Here is an 18,163-nt window from a genome sequence, read left to right as displayed (position 1 = left end):
TACATAACGCTTTAATCATACAACCCTTTGTTCTTAGGGTGAAGCAACAAAAATTAGACAAATACAATACATATATAAATATTTTCATTAGTATTTCTGTGCCTTTTTAGTGTAGCAGGGTATTGCTTATTATAAATACATGTGCACAAGGTGCAGCCACTGAGATTCTGTACTTTCAGAATCTCAGAAATATGAGGCATTTCAATCCCTTTTGTTTTAGTAACACTACTGTCCATTGCAGTCATGAAGATATGGTAAATATTCTTACATACAACTTGAGGAAGACTTTTAATCATGTTTGCTTGGCAGGAACAATTTAAAAATGTCTGTGGGAAGCGATTAAACACTCGTTTAAGGGTTGACTTGTTTTATGATACCTTGTGTGAGAGATTTATAGGTAAAGAGGCAATAAACTCACTCCCTGTTTGTCCTTTACTTGCTGTTGGGTGTTGTGTTGGTCTAATGAAACTGATATCAATTTAACTGCAGAACTTTTGCATCTTTTTATATTATGTTTAACTACAGAATGTTGGTGATGGTGGTTGATCAGTAACTTCCACAGAGTTCACTTCCTGACATGTTTTTATAAAGTTAACTGTTCTAGGTCTGTTAAGATAGTAAAGGTTTTGCATTCAAACAACCTGAAAAGTGTGTGTACACAATTGAAATGTGTTTGGGTGAATCTGTCATCTTGGAGATCTGAGACATTTCACAAGGATTTGCATAATGACTCTGTTGGAAATGTGCATAAAAGTTTAGTAGAATCCCAGTTATGTGGGGAACTTCAAGAAGACTTTCTGAAATTATATCCTGTAAACCACTATAGGTTGGATCTCACTAGTCTGGCACCCTGAGTGGTCCAAAGAAAGGAGTTTGCTGGAACAGGGGAGATCAGACCTCTGGCTCTTGTACATTTCAAATGCAAAGTTGAGTTTGGGGCCAGCAGGGCCTCAAACACTCACCTGCTGGCCCCATGCTCTCTGCTTTTGAAATGTACAAGAACCAGGGGGGCTCTTGTACATTTCAAAACCAAGGTGGTGGGAGATGGTCTCCACTGGCCACACGATCCTAGAGATGCTTTGCTTTTGAAATGAACAATAGCCCTCTTGGGACTCTGTATATTTTAAAAGCAGGGAGCGTGGGGCCAGCAGGGGCCTGCAGAGCTGCTTTTGAAACATAGCAAGAGCCTGCTGTTGCCACATTTCAAAGGTGGAAGCGCTGCCAGTTCCCTGCTGCGTCCCTGTCTCTTCTTCCCATGGAGACGGTGCTGAGGAAAAACTGGCTTTTAAGCTGGCTTCCCCTCCACCAGATCCTAGCCCCCTCCCTTGCTGCCTCTTTGTCATACAAGCAGCAAGAGGGGGGCAAGCGACTAGTTGAGTCGCTGGTTTAATATCTGATAAGCATTTGTTTATCGGATAGTAGACAAGTCGCTTATATCCCTAATACGTGAAGAGGTGAAAGTAATCCCGTGCACCCTGGTGCGGTGCTCCGTCAAGGAACCTGGCCGGTTGGGGCAGTTAGCTGCAGGGAGAGGGTTGGGGTGCTCCAGCCAGCTGCTTGGGCTTCCTGCAGGCTGCGGTGCTAGAAGCAGGCAGCCTGGCAGGTTAGAGGAACTGGCTGGGAGGGGACTGCCCAAACCTGGAGCCTCTCCTCTCCCCTCCCCCCCACTACTTCAGGGAACAGGGTGGGAGAGAGACTGCTGCAGATGCACTTATCATGGTTTCTGACATTTTTTTCCTTTTTGTTGACTAGGGAGCAAGGCAAAGTTCACAGGCTACTTTCACCACCAGCCACCCAGGGGAGGGCAGGAGAGGAAGGCTCTCTCAGCCTGTTAACTTTTCCTCACGCCCTAGTCAGAAAAAAGGGGAAAAAACCCACTCAATTACCATAGTAAATGTGACTGCAGTGCTGCCCAGCTGATTGAAATGTTTTCCTTGCCCCCCTTCCTGCACTCACCCAGTCCTCTGCACTGAGCTGCTTCCTCATACACCCCAGCCTTGACTCCTGCATCTCTGACCCCGGCCCTAACTCCTGCACACTCACACTTAGATTTCATACAGGTACTGTATGCCACTCCTCCCCGCGCTCCCCCAAAGGGGGGCCGAATTGTGATAGGGCAGTACTTGTAAGAAATTTAAGTTACTCTTCCCTTGATACATGTATTTAAATTTTTCACGACAGATAATGGGGGGGGGGGGGGGAAGGCAGTGATTTATAAATATTATGCTATAAAAAGGAGGACTCACCAGTATTTTAGAGAGACGAAGTGTGTGAAGTAATTTTTTTATTGAAATCATTTCAGTTGGAGAGAGACTAGCTTTCCTGCTTACACAGAATTCTTCATTAGCCCTGGTAAACTTTAGAGCAGTGGTTCCCAATGCTGATCTGCAGACCAGTGTCGGGCTGCAAACCGCTGGCTGCTGGGCTGCAGCACATTGCCTGAGCTCAGGGGTGGGAGCACCCTTAGGAGCAGAGTCTGCAGCGCAGTGGGTTGCTTGCTGGGATCCAGTAAGAGCTAGGGGAAATGATCCCTGGGTCGGTCCTGGCTACAGGAAGCATTTGCTGATGCGCCTGCGCAGCCTGGGCTGCAGCTGGGAGGGAGCAATCTCTCGCAGGGCCAGTCCCACTGCTCCCCAGAAGCCTCTTGCAGGGGAATGCCTCCAGCCTGGCTAGTCCGTGCCTGGCCTAGGCCCTGCTCCAGGGAGAGCAGTGCTTGTGGGGCAGATAACAGAGACCACCCGTTTCTCGCTCCCCCAGGAGCAGGGCCCCAGTGCCACTGGGCTGCAAGCGTTTGGCCCTGGGTTGCTCCCAGTGGAGCTGGGTGCAACCCCTGTCTGGGGCCCAGAGAAGCTTCAACCAGTTCCCAGCATGTGTAGGGAGGGGAGCCAGTCCTGGGAGGGAGCTGGTCAGGGTCAGGTAAGGAGGGTGAGGGGGAACAGGGATGTGTGAGACGGGGGCAGGAGAAGGATGCAGGAGCTGAAGGGTAAAGTTGCCAGGTGTCTGGTATTCAACCAGACAGTCCATTTTTTGTGCTCTCTGTCCAGTAAAAAAAAGTCAGAAAGTACCTGACATGTACAGTGTCCGGTATTTTCTGCTTTTCCAGCTGGGCGCCGGATGGAAGCCTGGCGGGGGAAGTGGCTAGGGAGGTGGGGCCATGTTGAGCGCTGGGAGCCCTCAGCTCAGCTGGTTGCTTGCGGAAGCCTGTCAGGGATGGAGGAAGTGGCTGGAGAAGCGGGGCTGCGATCAACGCTGGAAGCGGTGCCGCGATCAGCGCTGGGAGGTTCATGTAGTCAAAATATGTGATATAGACTGTTGATTGTTTATAATAAAGTTCCCGTTCAGTGTTAAGCATAGGTGTGGTGGGTTTTTTCTTTTTCTTTTTTTTTCTTTTTTTTTGCTGGACAAATTTTTAGCTTGTGTGTTCGGTATTTTTTTGGGAAACCATCTGGCAACCCTACTGAAGGGAGATTGGGGGAATTCAGGGGAGACTTATGGGGTGGATGGGAGCAGGGGTGCAATGGAGGCAAACTCTGAGGGGTGCTGAGGGGTGGTCACAGGGAGGAAAATGGGGATTGTGGAGGGGGTGGCTGGGGAAGGAAGAGACAGAGGTCAGGGGTTGTACAGGCGGAACCGGGAGATAAAATGGCAGCTCCTCCACTTCATGGGGCTGGACATGGGGAGGGCAAAGGTGACTGGTGGTAGCACTGGTGGGCACTTGCTCCTATGCCCCTCACAAAATTTCAGTTGCTAATAGGGTGCCTCTACCTGTGCCCCTCCATCTGCAGGCACCAGTTGCCCTTGGGGAAGGGACTGCCCCACCCAGCAGCCAGAGGGGAATTCTTTCCTTGATTTTTTTTTTTAGTGTTGTAGCTATCTGCAAACTGTGACCAATTCCGACATGTATTGTGTACATACAGATGCGATGCAAAATAACACTTGACCTCTTAAAATTACCATAATGAATATGCAAATAAAATGTTATCAGTCTGCCAAAAGTGGGTGAATGGGTTTGCTCCTCCGCAGTATAAAAAAGGTTGGGAACCACTGCTTTAGAGTGTCACAGCTAAATATAATGTGGAACAGATCATTTAGCAAGGTAACGTACTTTTCAAGGGACCATTCAAAGTGAAGTGGCCCATTAGCACCCATCCAGTTATAGGGAGGCAAGGAATAGGTGGGGAGGCAGCTGGTAGAGTCTGTTAGTGGGTTGTAGATGGTTGTAATAAGCCATAAATTCAGCTTCTCTCTCCAGTCCACTGTTTTTAGTGTCTAGAGAAGTTATTAATTGAATCTCCCAGGTTTGTCTTTTGGAAGTGTTGTGTAGGTTTTCTTTGAAGATGAGGGCTGATGGATCAGCTATAAAGTTTTCATGATGCCCATGGTGAGTAGATTGCAACCCGGAAGAGCTGGGTTTGGGCGATCTGCGCATACACAGAACAATCTGCGCATGCGCAGATCACCGGACAGTGCGGCTGGTGAGTGGGGCTCGCTGCAGTTCGCCGAGCCCTGATAATGCAGGTATGGGATGACAATCAGTGGCTGCAGACAGAGGCGACTGATCTGGTCCATTCTGGGTCCAGATTGCCTAGAGCCCTCACCCTTTCCAACCCCAAATCCCCCACCCCAGCCTAAGGCTCTGGGATGGAGTTTGGGTGGGGAAGGGGTGTGGGTCCTGAGAAGAAATTTGGGTGCTGGGTGAAGTTCAGGGCTGAGACAGGAGATTGGGGTACAGGTGGTTTGGGTTCTGGGGAGGAGTTTGGGTGCAAGAGTACTGGGGTCAGAGGTGCAGGCTCTGGGATGGAGTCTGGGTGCTGGCTGCAGGCTCTAATTTGGGGAGGGAGTGGTGGTGTAGGAGGAGGTTAGAGGTGCAGGCTCTGGAAGGAAGTTTGGGGGCTGGAAGGGGAGTGGATGTGGTGGTGGAGAGGGTGAGGATTGTAGTTAGTGAGGACTTCATGTGTTGCTGACCACAGGAACCACCCCTGGAGCTCCCATTCTTTGTAGAGACATACAAGGGGCAGCACATGGAGACGCCACTCCAGAGCCATATTGGCAGCCCCGCAGAGTGAGTGGCTGGAAGCCATTCTAACCCTGCTATGTTCCCATGGGGCAGCAAGAAGCCTCCAGGCTATTTTTAAATTGCCGAGGGTGGCGGGGGTGGGTAGGTGGATCCAGCAGATGCACTGTGCGTAGATATGCTTGTCTGCAAAAATCATGGTGGTGGTGCCTTGTCATGGTCAGAAGCAGCATTTGGACTGTGGAAGTAAGTACTTCCTCTGCTCTGCAAATGGGAGCTTGGTAGTCTATAAAGTTCTACCAGACCATTGGTTATTTTTAAATTCATTAAAGAGTGTTGGGAAGGAACGCTATCAACAGCTACTAAATCGGAAATGGACTGTGACTGATGTCCCCATCAATTCCACCCTCAGCATCCAAGATGGGAAACTCTTGAAATCCAACACCCGAGTAGGTCTGCAAAGCAGTTAAAGAAATGAAGAACAATAACTCACCATGTCCTTAAGGCATTCAAAGTGAACACTGAGCAATAGGAAGTATAGGACCACAGAGTATATAGGTGTAAGGACTGTAATGATTCTGAGACCATTGGAAATGTTCAATTTTTAAAATCAAGTATTTTTCAAAACTAGGGGACTGCTGTATTGTACAGTATCCTGCTTATGCCATGTGTAGTAAACACTTCAGAAGTTCATAATAAAAATTGAATAATTGACTTTAGAATAGCTTAAAAAGCACTCCAGATTATCATGCAAATACCAAACATGCATAATTGAATTTTGCCAGCTTTATAATAGTGTTTATAGCACAACATATTGTATATGCAGTCTATTACTGTAAACATTAAACAGATTTGCCACCAAGTGATGGCAATAGAATGCTAATTCAATCTGTTTATGAAATTAATTGCACGGATAAAAAGAACTTGGATGTTTTCCTCATTTTAATTGATAAGTTTATCAATTGTGCATGTTGCTTCACTGAATTCTATGCGTAAAAAATATGCAATCCAAATATAGTGTAGTAGCTGAGGTTTTTTTATATTAATAGTGAGCTGAAAATCTTCAGTTAAACTTCAGGGTGCATGCTAATAGTGTGATCTATTCTGAAACAAGTTCTGATTTGTTATAAGGGATCATTTATGGAAAACAATTTTATATAACTGACCTAGCATTAAAAGGAATAATTTTCCTTTGTAGTAGTGTTTCTGAGGATGTTGAAATACTAAAAGTCTCTGTAGTAATGTGGTTGTGATGATGATCAATATGAATATGCTCAATGTGCATTTGTTCATCATGGTGCATTAGGTCGATAGCTGCATGCATGTAATATACATTTTAGCATAGTTTGTATATAGCAAAATATTGGTAGTGTGGAACTTCTGTACGTGAGAACTCTCAAAAGAATGTTAAGAATTTTGATTTCTATATTCAGTGAAAGGTATTCTTCTTTTACAATAGATGTACAGTGAATATAATAGTGAACAAAATTAAAAACATTTGCCTACTAGAATACGGTCACTTTCTTGTTGAAGCATAAGGACATGTCTATGCTATGGATGTGAAGGTAGCCTGCCATAGCTATGCCAGCATAATTCCATAGTGCAGATTCAGACCAAAGATATTTTTCCATTCGTTACTGAACGCTGCCTCCCTGCGTAATGATACCTATGTTGACGGAAGAATTCTTTCACTGCTAAACCTCCCTCTGTACTAGAGGTTAGGTGAACATAGTTCTCAGGATGTGGGATATTTAATATCCCTGACTTAAATAGGTATGGCAACCTCCTTAATCAACTTATTCACACAGAAGTCCACTCAAATCATTGGGAACTTTTCCATATTTGGTCATCAGTAAGAAGAGCAGAATTTGGTTCAATGCATGAGTTAAAAAAATTCTCAGTGTTAGTGTAGTTTTTTTTTAAACTATCAGCCTAAAGCTTTAGAAAAGTGAAAAGTGGTCAACTTGTCATGGATTTAATATGCAATTGTGACTACTTCATTTCTGGTGTTATTAACAAGCAATGAATTACCAGTGTGCTGTTAAATCACTGTGTGCATTTTCCCATTTTCTTTTCCTTCAGGAAAGGAGACCGAAAGAGCCAAAGATCGTTATGATAAAGCAACTATGAAACTTCACATGCTGCATAATCAGTATGTGTTGGCACTGAAGGGAGCACAGTTGCATCAGCACCAGTACTATGACACTACACTCCCTTTATTACTTGATTCGCTACAGAAGATGCAAGAAGAAATGGTTAATGCATTGTAAGAGCTTTTCCTGTGCTTCTGATTTGTAATAGGTCCATTTTATTTAATAGCCCATTTAGTAGTTATTTCACTATTATTAGAAAATAATAAACACTGTTTTTTAATTTCCATGAAATGGAATGGGTAAAAAAGTCAGTGTTTGTTCTGCTGTCAGTTTTCAATACAAAGTCCACTCATATAAATGGGACCATTATCTTCTGGCTTAATGGAATATGTGGATATGTCAAAGACAGTTTATTCCCCCTATACATTTCTAAAATATTAATTGGGATTTTTTTGAGTAAATCCTCAGTCTTCATTTTTAAAACTTGGAAATGATTCATTTAATTTAAACTTGTATTTGCTAATCTTGCAGATGACCCTAATTTTCTTTGTGATTTTCCCTTTTCATGTCAATCCTAGACATCAGTGTCAATTGCTAAATACAGAGTTTGGTGTGTCTGTGTACTGTTTCTATTTACAAAATGGCTGCATAGATTTCCTTCTCATCTGGGATCACGTGAAATGCTAGTGGTTCTTCAATGTGATAACTTCACACCAGCACAGGCAATGAATAGAAAGGCAGAATATACCACAGATGTTAGGCCCCTCTCATTTGAAATTGCGTGACAACCTTGCTCAACCTGCATGGGCTATGAGCAGTGAGAAATTGACATGTCTCGCTCCCTATAAACTTCCTCTCTGATTTAAAGAAGGAAACTTTTTCAGGATGCCAGATTTTGATGAGTTTCTTCTCTACCCTTTATGCTTCTTGGTATGCCCCCATGTTCCTTGGATGCAATAGATCTGATATGGATACACTGATTAGTGTAATAACTACACACTGTTTTGTTATCATAGATAAAATTAGCTCATTCTTTATTAAACTTAATGAGTCAGTGTTGCAGCACTACATTTTGATCTTAAAATCATCAGTGGAGGTTCATATCACATACTACTGCAATTGTTCCTTGGTAATGATACAATGTCATAAATAACTAACGGTGCTCCCACTGTTAGTGTTTTCTTAATTTGGCTGTTTATTTGGAGGAACTATGGGAGTGGTAGGGAATATGGTCAAAGAACCCTCCTTCTCACAAAATACTTTCAATGGAGGGCCCATAATTTGGTACTTTATTTTTTTCAGTAATGTACAATTTGATTCTTCTCTTTCTGCAGTCAACTGGAAGAGCCATTTGTAGGAAAAACTGACTGCAAGGCACTCAATATTTGAACAACTATGCTCATTAGTATTGTGAATTTTATGGTAGTCACTACAGAGATAAAACTTAAAAATGCAGTAACAGAATATAATAGGAATTTTAAGAACATACTGAGTTTCTAAGTATTAGTAATATTGTTGAATTAAGAATTAGAACAAAAATTGTATCCCTTTTTGTTGAATTCAGGATTAAATGTCTTAAAGAAAACTAAGTGCTTTAGTATATTAAAGAATGCCAAACATTATAAAGGTTTTCACTAAAGGCTTAGAAAAATTAAGAAATTAACTGCATTTCTGTGTTGTATTGTAGGTTAAAATTTTTGAAATATGCATTTATTAATACATACTGTGTTGTACATTGGATATGCTCTACAAATTATTTTGGGGTTGTTCCCTGGTCTATGTTATGCAAGAGGTTAGATAAGATATAATTCATGCCTTGGAAGCTATGAATTGTGGTATTTTTTTCCCCCAGAAAAGGAATCCTGGATGAATACAGTCAGATCACCAGTCTTGTAACAGAAGAGATAGTGAATGTCCATAAAGAGATCCAGACTTCTGTTGAACAGATAGACCCTAGTTCAGAATACAGTAGCTTCATAGAAGCTCACAGGTATAAACTTTCCATTCTGGTTGTTTTATTCATTTTTACATCTGAAGAAGATATCATTTCTGTATTTAGCCTTCAATGGAAAAAATGGTATATTCTTTGTTTGTTTTCACTTGGGTTCTTGTAAATTGCTATTTGATTGTAATGCTTTATCCTTATTGGTGAGATTGTTTGGTCTGTGCATCTCCATGCAAAGTACTCCACTTAGGAAGGAACAATATGTTTCACACATACAGAATGGGAAGTGACTATCCAGGAAGGAGTACTACAGAAGGGGATGTAGGGATCATAGTGGACCACAAGCTAAATATGAGTCAATACGTGACACTACCGCAAAAAAAGCAAACATGATTCTGGGGTATAGTGACAGGAGTGTTTTGAGCAAGACACGAGAAGTCATTATTCTGCTCTACACTGTGCTGATTAGGCCTCAATTGGAGTATTGTGGCCAGTTCTGGGCACCACATGTCAAGGAAGATGTGGAGAAATTGGAGAAGGTCCATAGAAGAGCAACAAAAATGATTAAAGGTCTAGAAAATATGAGCTGTGAGGCAAGGCTGAAGGATTTGGGCTTGTTTAGTTTAGAAAAGAGAAGATGAGAGGGGACATGATAGCAGTTTTCAGGTATCTAAAAAGGTGTTACAAGGAGGAGGGGGGAAATTGTTCTCCTTGGCTTCTGATGATAGGCCAAGAAAGAATGGGCTTGAATTGCAGCAAGGGAGGTTTAGGTTGGACATTAGGAAAAACTTCCTAATTGTCAGGATGGTTAAACACTGGAATTAATTGCCGAAGGAGGTTGTGGAATCTCCATCTCTGGGGATCTCTGGGGAGCATGTTAGACAAACAGTTATCAGAGATGATCTAGACAGTGCTTGGTCTTTCCATGAAGGCAGGGGACTGGGGTTGAAGATCTCTCGAGGTCTCTTCCGTTTCTAGTATTCTATGAATCCATGATTCTATGTACGTAAACTGTCCTAGGATACAGTTAAAATATAAGTCTTGAACTCAGCAATAAGTTTTTTAAAGAAAATACTAAATTCTAATAATTATCGTTAAAAACATATAATCAGACACAACTCTGGAGGCTAGAAATTTTGTGTCATAACAGTGAGATACAGCAACATTAGGAATGTGTATGATGTTTCGAGCAAAGTTTATCTCAGGAATAAGTTTTGTTTGTTTTTTATGGATGTGATCTTGTCCATTTGTTACTCGGGCAAGTAGTCCCAGTAAGTTCTTGGAATTGCATTCATTTTTATTTTTATGTTAGTTACTAATGTATAGATTAATGTTCATATTATTACTTCATTCCAAACTTGTAACTTGGATCAGTTATTGTATATTCTACACTCAGATGCAGTTCCATTAAAATCATTAGTTATGTAGAGACCTTAATTCAAAGCAAAGTCTACCACGTAGTGTTCTAATGTATTTTTAAAACTGTACTCTTATTTTGAAGTGAGCATTTTCCAATCTCTTTTTTCAGTATTATAAAAATTTGCTTTCTACTGATATCTTTTTGGAAAGGAACAAATATTTAAAGTCTGAGTAGACTTAGTGTATGTATGCGAATTCTGCGTAATACAAATCTTAGTTATTTTGAATATTTAACAGGTCACCAGAGAATGTAGAACAAGAAATAGTGTTTGATACATCTTTATTGGAAGAAAATGAAAATCTTCAAGCTAATGAGATCATGTGGAATAACTTAACAGCAGAAAGCTTGCAAGGAATGTAAGTATGTCTCAAAAAAGTGTGGCATCTTTTTTGACTGTTGAGAAAGATTCCAGGTTTGACACTCTGTGTTGCTATGAAGTATAGAATGTCTGGCTTAGTATGAAGTGATGGAAACATTTACAAGCATGATTCAGAACTCTCTTTGTTCAGAATATCAACAGATTGCATCATCACTGATAGGTTGTGAAATCTCCATCACTGGAGATATTTAAGAGCAGGTTAGACAAACATTTGTCAGGGAAGATCTAGATGGTGCTTAGTCCTGCTGTGAGTGCAGACGACTGGACATGATGACCTCTTGAGGTTCCTTCCAGTTGTATAATTCTATGAAATGTAGAGAGAAAAATCAAACATAAAAAAGATATCCAATCAACTAGAAATCAGGCTCTCCGGAATTATGAATTGGCAGGGCAGCAAGATCCAGTTCTTGGGAAGCAGCTTTTTCTACACAACTAGCTCCTTGTTGCATCATCCCACAGATGCCCCTTATCAGCCTCCCCATAGTTGAGTACATTAAGTTAAAACATCTTATCCATGTCTAAAAGGCCTTCATCATTCAACTCCTGCCTGCATCTCTGATGTGCTCTTCCTTTTTGTTACCCCACCCACACTCTGTTATTCATCAGTGCCAGCCTGGACACTCACTTGGGTCATCTGTTTTTACAGAGGCTTCCTTCTATGCCCCTATGCTTCAAAAAATATTAACATTGTGAGCCACCACCTTTGTCCTTGGACCTCTGTGTGAGTCCTTGCAATGAATTCCTAGTGAGCATTAATGCTCCTCATTGTGGCTATCTTGTCCTGTAACTCTCCAGCATGCTTCATGAGAGATTATACTACCAGGCCCCTTTCACACTGGAGGCCTCTCTTTCTCCATTGGGACTTTCTGAGAATAGGAAATGCAGACCACAGTCTCTGCAAATCCACACCTAGGTCTGGGTAGATTATAAACTTTTTGAGCTGGGGACTATATCTAGTTGACTGTTAATCAAGAATCCAAGCACACTTGGGGACATAGCACAATTAAATTAGGGTAATCTACTTTTCTTTTGATGCATGTCTGATTTTTTCTGATGAGAATGGGAAATGTGTGAGGAGTGTCTTTCTCTTCAGTTGGGTGCCACGTTAGTGAGGGTTTTTTTGTGTGCAGCCCTTGACTGATTTTTCTGTGTGTCAGTGGCCCCTGGCCCAAAAAAGGTTCCCCACCCCTGGTTTAAAGGAACAAGGCTATGCCATTGCCTTTCTTTTTGTCGTCCTTGCCAGTGTATGAAGGAGTATTTCTTTTGCTCTCCAGAGGCCAGGAATTGCAAGTGCCATTTATTTTGGCACAGGATGTCCAAATGGAAGGTTCTTTGTGCACATTCTCTGTGCACCCGCACTATGCTGATGGTAATAGGTCTCTTTTTCAGGAAATGCAGTATAATTTTATCAGTATAAGTTCATTATTTCCAACATGGTGGTGATTTGTAGTAATTCAGGATGAAGGAGGCTATATGAGGAAATCAATATCCAGCTGTTATAGTTATGAGTGATCTCCTCCTGGTGGAAAACTTGATTGATATTATTGTTTAAGCAGGTTGTCATCAAATACTAATTTTAGCCATAATTCTTTTAATAAATTCAAAGGCTGAATGGTGTTTATACAGTTGCTTCAAATGTGCCTTAAATATGGAAGTGGTCATCACACTTTAATAATATATAGTTATCAACAGTAATTAGATGCTTATCTCAAGACTAGGCCAGGACACTCAAGCCCATGTTGGTTGTCTCCAGTTTGCGTTGATAGACACTAGTAATGAACACTTTAAGAGCTCACCTTTTTTACACCTTTACAGACAAGTAATCTGAGAGCTAACTACTGACTTAAGCTAAGAACCAGTTTTGAGCAATTTGCCCAAGTAGACAAGATTTTATGATTTGGCCCCTTTCTTCACGTTGACACTAGTATGTTAAAGGTTACACTATAAGTGTATTATATTATGAAACAATTTTTGCTTTGTCAGAATCAGTTTTCATAAGTCATGGTTTTTCTTCTCAGCTACATTTTGAGCTCAACACTTTTATGTCTCTTGCTAGTTATATTTTTTTTTCTATAGTTGCTAATACTACTTTATGTGACTTAAACTACAGAACTTATAAGTTTTCTTTCATTTCTACATTACATTACTGGGTGAAGTTTAATTAAACACTTATCCTCATTATAAAATATATTGTGTAGAAATATGGATCAGTTTTATATTTTAAAATAATGTAAATCAAAGTAAATACTTCATGGTGTATATATATAGTGGTCTCAATTTAGAAGTCAGCATTTACCCATGGTTATGCTCTAAGTACAAAGAGAGACTGTTATTTGCTGCTAAGTGTTGATGGTTTAATGGAAGCTAATGAATATATAACATATATTTTAGACAGCTTCTGTGTTTGCATAATATTGTGTTAAAATGTTATACTTAAAAGATAGTGGGATGAATAAAAAGAGCAAAAAATAAATTACTTGTAGATAATATTTGTTCTTCGTTGAGAGGCATCCCAGGGGGTGCTCCACATCAGGTGTTGAGCTCCCCAGCGCTTCTTGACGGATTTTTCTGAGCAATGTATCTGGGGCCACGCATGCGCAGTGTGCACGAGCCTCCCTCAGTACTATTGTGCATGAGCCCCCCCCCCCTTTCAGTTCCTTTCTACCTCTCCCCTTCCCCTCCCGGCTTCAGACGGAACTCTCCTACTCTCATGAAGATTTCTCCTCACAAACTTCTTTCCTCAAATAGTTGTTTAGTTTATTTCCAAAGTTCCTGTTAGTAGTTAGCTAATGTACTTGTTTAGAGTTGGTTTAAACTTCGGGTGAGCACAAAAAGGGCAATGAAAATAAAAAAAAGTCTTTCCTTACTGAGGCAACAGGTCTTCCCGTGCCTGCCTCACACTCCGCGCTGACACGTCAGTGCTTTCCCTACCACGGGCCATAGGAGATCTTCTTGCTCCCATCACAGCATTGAGGAATCCCCTCATAGACAAGCTGCTGGGTGCTAGCCCCTCCTCTTGTGTTACCAGAGGCAACACCTCAGAGGAGCACTGTGGGTGGGCAACTTGTTTACAGTCAGCAGAGCTATCCATGCTGCATACACCCCTTATTAGCCACAAGGACCACAAAGACCTGGTAATCTCTCCCACTTTACATTCGCATAATTTGACTAATAACATAGGTCCTCAATCTCCATTCTCTGATTACTCTGACTTTGCTTCTCCAAGAGGGAGGGAGGGAATGTTTAACTGCTTTTTCTTCTCAGCCATATATAGACTTATAGACTCATAGACTTTAAGGTCAGAAGGGACCATTATGATCATCTAGTCTGACCCCCTGCACAGTGCAGGCCACAGAATCTCACCCACCCCTTCTAGAATAATCCTCTCACCTATATCTCAGATGTTGAAGCCCTCAAATACTTTGAAGACCCCAAGATGCAGAGAATCCTCCAGCTGTGATCTGTACCCCATGCTACAGAGGAAGGTGAAAAACCTGCAGGGCCTCTGCCAATCTACCCTGGAGGAAAATTCCTTCCCGACCCCAAATATGGCGATCAGCTAAACCCTGAGCATGTGGGCAAGACTCATCAGCCAGACACCCAGAAAGTTCTCTGTAGTAACTCCTATCATCCATCCATTGACCTATTTCCCACTGATAATGAATGGTCAATTAGTTACCAAGATCATGTTATCTCATCAAACCATCCCCTTCATAAACCCATCTAGTTTAATCTTGAAACCAGATAGATCTTTTGCCCCCACTACTTCCCTTGGAAGGCCGTTCCAGAACCTCACTTCTCTAATGGTTAGAAACCTTCGTCTAATCTCAAGTCTAAACTTCCTACTAGCCAGCTTATATCCGTTTGTTCTTGTGTCCACATTGGTATTAAGCTTAAATAATTCCTCTCCCTCCCTGATATTTATCCCTCTAATATATTTAAAGAGTGCAATCATGTCCCCCCTCAGCCTTCTTTTGGTTAAGGTAAACAAGCCAAGCTCCTTGAGTCTCCTTTCATAAGACAGGTTTTCCATTCCTCGGATCATCCTAGTGGCCCTTCTTTGTACCTGTTCCAGTTTGAATTCATCCTTCTTAAACATGGGAGACCAGAACTGCACACAGTATTGCAAATGGGGTCTCACCAATGCCTTGTATAATGGCACTAACACCTCCTTATCCCTACTGGAAATACCTCGCCTAATACATCCCAAGACAGTATTAGCCTTTTTCACGGCCATGTCACAATGGCGGCTCATAGTCATTCTATAATCAACCAGGACTCCGAGGTCCTTCTCCTCCTCCGTTACTTCCAACTGATGTGTCCCCAGCTTATAACTAAAATTCTTGTTATTAATCCCTAAATGCATAACCTTACATTTCTCACTATTAAATTTCATCCTATTGCTATCACTCCAATTTACAAGATCATCCAGATCTTCCTGTATGATATCCCGATCCTTTTCTGAATTGGCAATAGCTCCCAACTTTGTGTCATCTGCAAATTTTATCAGGACACTTCCACTTTTGGTGCAAGATCAGCAATAAAAAGATTAAATAAAATTGGCCCCAAAACTGATCCCTGAGCAACTCCGCTAGTAGCCTTCCTCCAACCCAACAGTTCACCTTTCAATATTACTCGCTGTAGTCTCCCCTTTAACCAGTTGCTTATCTACCTCTCAGCTTTCATATTAATCCCTATCTTTTCCAATTTAACCAATAATTCCCCATGTGGTACTGTATCAAATGCCTTACTAAAGTCGAGGTAGATTAGATCCACTACATTTCCTTTATCTAAAAAATCTGTTACTTTCTCAAAAAAGGAGATGAGGTTGGTTTGGCACGATCTACCTTTTGTAAAACCATGTTGTAATTTGTCCCAATTGCCATTAGCCTCAATGCCTCTAACTACTTTCTCCTGCAAAATTTTTTCCAGGATCTTACATACTACAGATGTCAAACTAACAGGCCTATAGTTACCTGGGTCGCTTTTTTTCCCTTTCTTAAAAATAGGAACTATATTAGCAGTTCTCCAGTCAAATGGTACAACTCCTGAGTTTAGAGATTTATTAAAAATTTTTGCTAATGGACTTGCAAGTTCATGTGCCAGTTCCTTTAATATTCTTGGATGAAGATTATCTGGGCCCTACATATATGGAGGGCTCTACATGATCTGCTTATCAGCAACAACCAGATTTTCTTAGAGCACAAATGGCTCCCTGGGCTCCTTATTTTTGGATGCCACTGCTTACGCTTTGCCCCCCACAGTGGCAAATGTTCAATCAACCACCTTAACAATATAAAAAGAGACCATGTAAGACAAAGCATATGGCAAAGCCCTGCTCTCTTTTAAACCTGTCACCCCACACCTCTATGAGGGGAACTGACAGTGAAAGCCATTGCTCTCCGATGTTGGCTTCTACATCTACATTGCTTTCAAATGCAACCTCAGCCATAGAGCAGGCTTTGTTATCACCTGTTACTCGTACCACCGATGATCTCTCGTCTTTTCAAGATTTATTTAATAGAGCTGTTACTGATTTGACTGTATCTATGGAAGAAGTTCAGGTTTCTCAACATGAACTCGCTAACATCCTGCAGCCCAGTAGAGCAACTAAGATGGCACTTCCTATTATTCTAGCCATCTTGGAGCCTGCTAAAACCCCATGGCAAACACCTGCATTCATCCCACCAACAGGCAGGAAAGCCGACAGAAAATATGTTCCCCCCAAAGGTTTTCAATTCCTCTTTTCTCACCCTCCACCCAACTCCCTCATAGTAGACACTGCACAGTAGAGAAACAAACAACAAAATCATTCCACCCCATCCGAAAAGGACAATAAACATCTGGACATATTTGGAAAGAAGGTTTATGCCTCTTCAGACGAGAGTGGCGAACTATGCTGCTTTATTAAGAAAATATGACTTAAATAATTATACAAAATTCAATACTTTCATTGAAGATATCCCTGACTGCAAAAAGGCACAATTTTAGGCTCTTGTTTCAGAAGACCAGATAATACCGCGAATAGCCCTGCAAGCCGCACTTGACACAGCAGACACAGCTACAAGGACTACGGCAACAGCAGTCATTGAGAGATGAGTTTCTTGGTTAAACTCTACTGCTTTTCCCCCACCAAGTGCAACCATTAGTAGAAGACCTTCCATTTGATGAAGAAAAGGTATTTTCTGCAAAGACCAATGAACTGCTGCAATTGATGAAAGATTCCAGAGCCATATTGTGGTCACTCTGTATCCAAACCCCTATGACGAGACAGAGGCTGTACAGGTACCAACCATATCAGAGACCTAGGTACCCACAATTCACTTACCAGTACCAGAGACAAGAATATGCCCCGTACCGACAGGGGGTGCAGAGGCAACACACATAACACCCTCAGACTAATAACCCCAACCGCTCATCCCAACCCAGCAAGAACATTTGAAACAACAGTTGAGAGATGTAAAATGACACCACATGCACCAGAGCTTGAGATTGGTTCCAAACTTTTCCTATTTTGTTGATTACCTTTCCTTTCAAATTGGGTATCTATTACCACTGATAAGTGGGTAACTCAAACCATCTCCCTAGGTTATACCATCTGTTTTCTCTCCCCCTTCTGTCCCCAACCAACCCCCCATCCCTCTTCAGAGACCCCTCTCATGAAATCATTTTAAAACAAGAAATTGACCATCTTCTCAAATTAGGAGCCATAGAAGCAGTACCCCAAGAGTTCCACGGAACTAGTTTCTACTCATATTATTTTCTTGTAGAGAAGAAGACAGGTGGTTGGAGGCCGATCCTTGATCTTCGGTTACTAAATAAATACATAAGGAAACAGAAATTCAAAATGGTCACCCTAAATACTATTATCCCGGCTCTGGAATCTGGTGACTGGTTTTCTTCTCTCGACCTGCAGGGTGCATATTTTCATGTATCCGTTCGCCCCTCTCATAGACGTTTTCGTCGTTTCACTTTAGGTCTCGAACACTACCAGTACACGGTACTGCCCTTTGGTCTCTGCACTGCACCAAGGGTATTCACAAAGATGCTAGTGGCTGTCGCTGCTCACTTCAGAAAACAAGGAATCACAATTTACCCATACTTAAATGACTGCCTTATCAAAGTGATAGAAATGTAGCCGTGTTAGTCTGGGGTAGCTGAAGCAAAATGCAGGACAATGTAGCACTTTAAACACTAACAAGATGGTTTATTAGATGATGAGCTTTCGTGGGCCAGTCCCACTTCCTCAGATCAAATAGTGGAAGAAAATAGTCACAACCATATATACCAAAGGATACAATTAAAAAAATGA

The 18,163-nt window shown here is 41.7% G+C and overlaps 1 protein-coding gene across 8 annotated transcripts in view; it reads left to right on the top strand.

Annotated features, from left to right (window-relative positions):
* Positions 1-18,163, top strand: part of FER (FER tyrosine kinase) — a 339,100-nt gene that overhangs the window by 45,636 nt on the left and 275,301 nt on the right. For all 8 annotated transcript variants that reach the window (XM_075932044.1, XM_075932041.1, XM_075932040.1 and 5 more), the window contains 3 exons: positions 7,097-7,280; positions 8,960-9,097; positions 10,709-10,828. In XM_075932044.1, coding sequence (XP_075788159.1) covers positions 7,097-7,280; positions 8,960-9,097; positions 10,709-10,828 — 442 coding nt within the window. The remainder of the gene's footprint in view (positions 1-7,096; positions 7,281-8,959; positions 9,098-10,708; positions 10,829-18,163) is intronic.

This window comes from Pelodiscus sinensis, chromosome 6, assembly GCF_049634645.1.
Source record: "Pelodiscus sinensis isolate JC-2024 chromosome 6, ASM4963464v1, whole genome shotgun sequence".
NCBI lineage: Eukaryota > Metazoa > Chordata > Testudines > Trionychidae > Pelodiscus > Pelodiscus sinensis.
The sequence above is the reverse complement of the archived record's forward strand: the minus strand, read 5'-3'. Positions and strand labels throughout refer to the sequence as shown.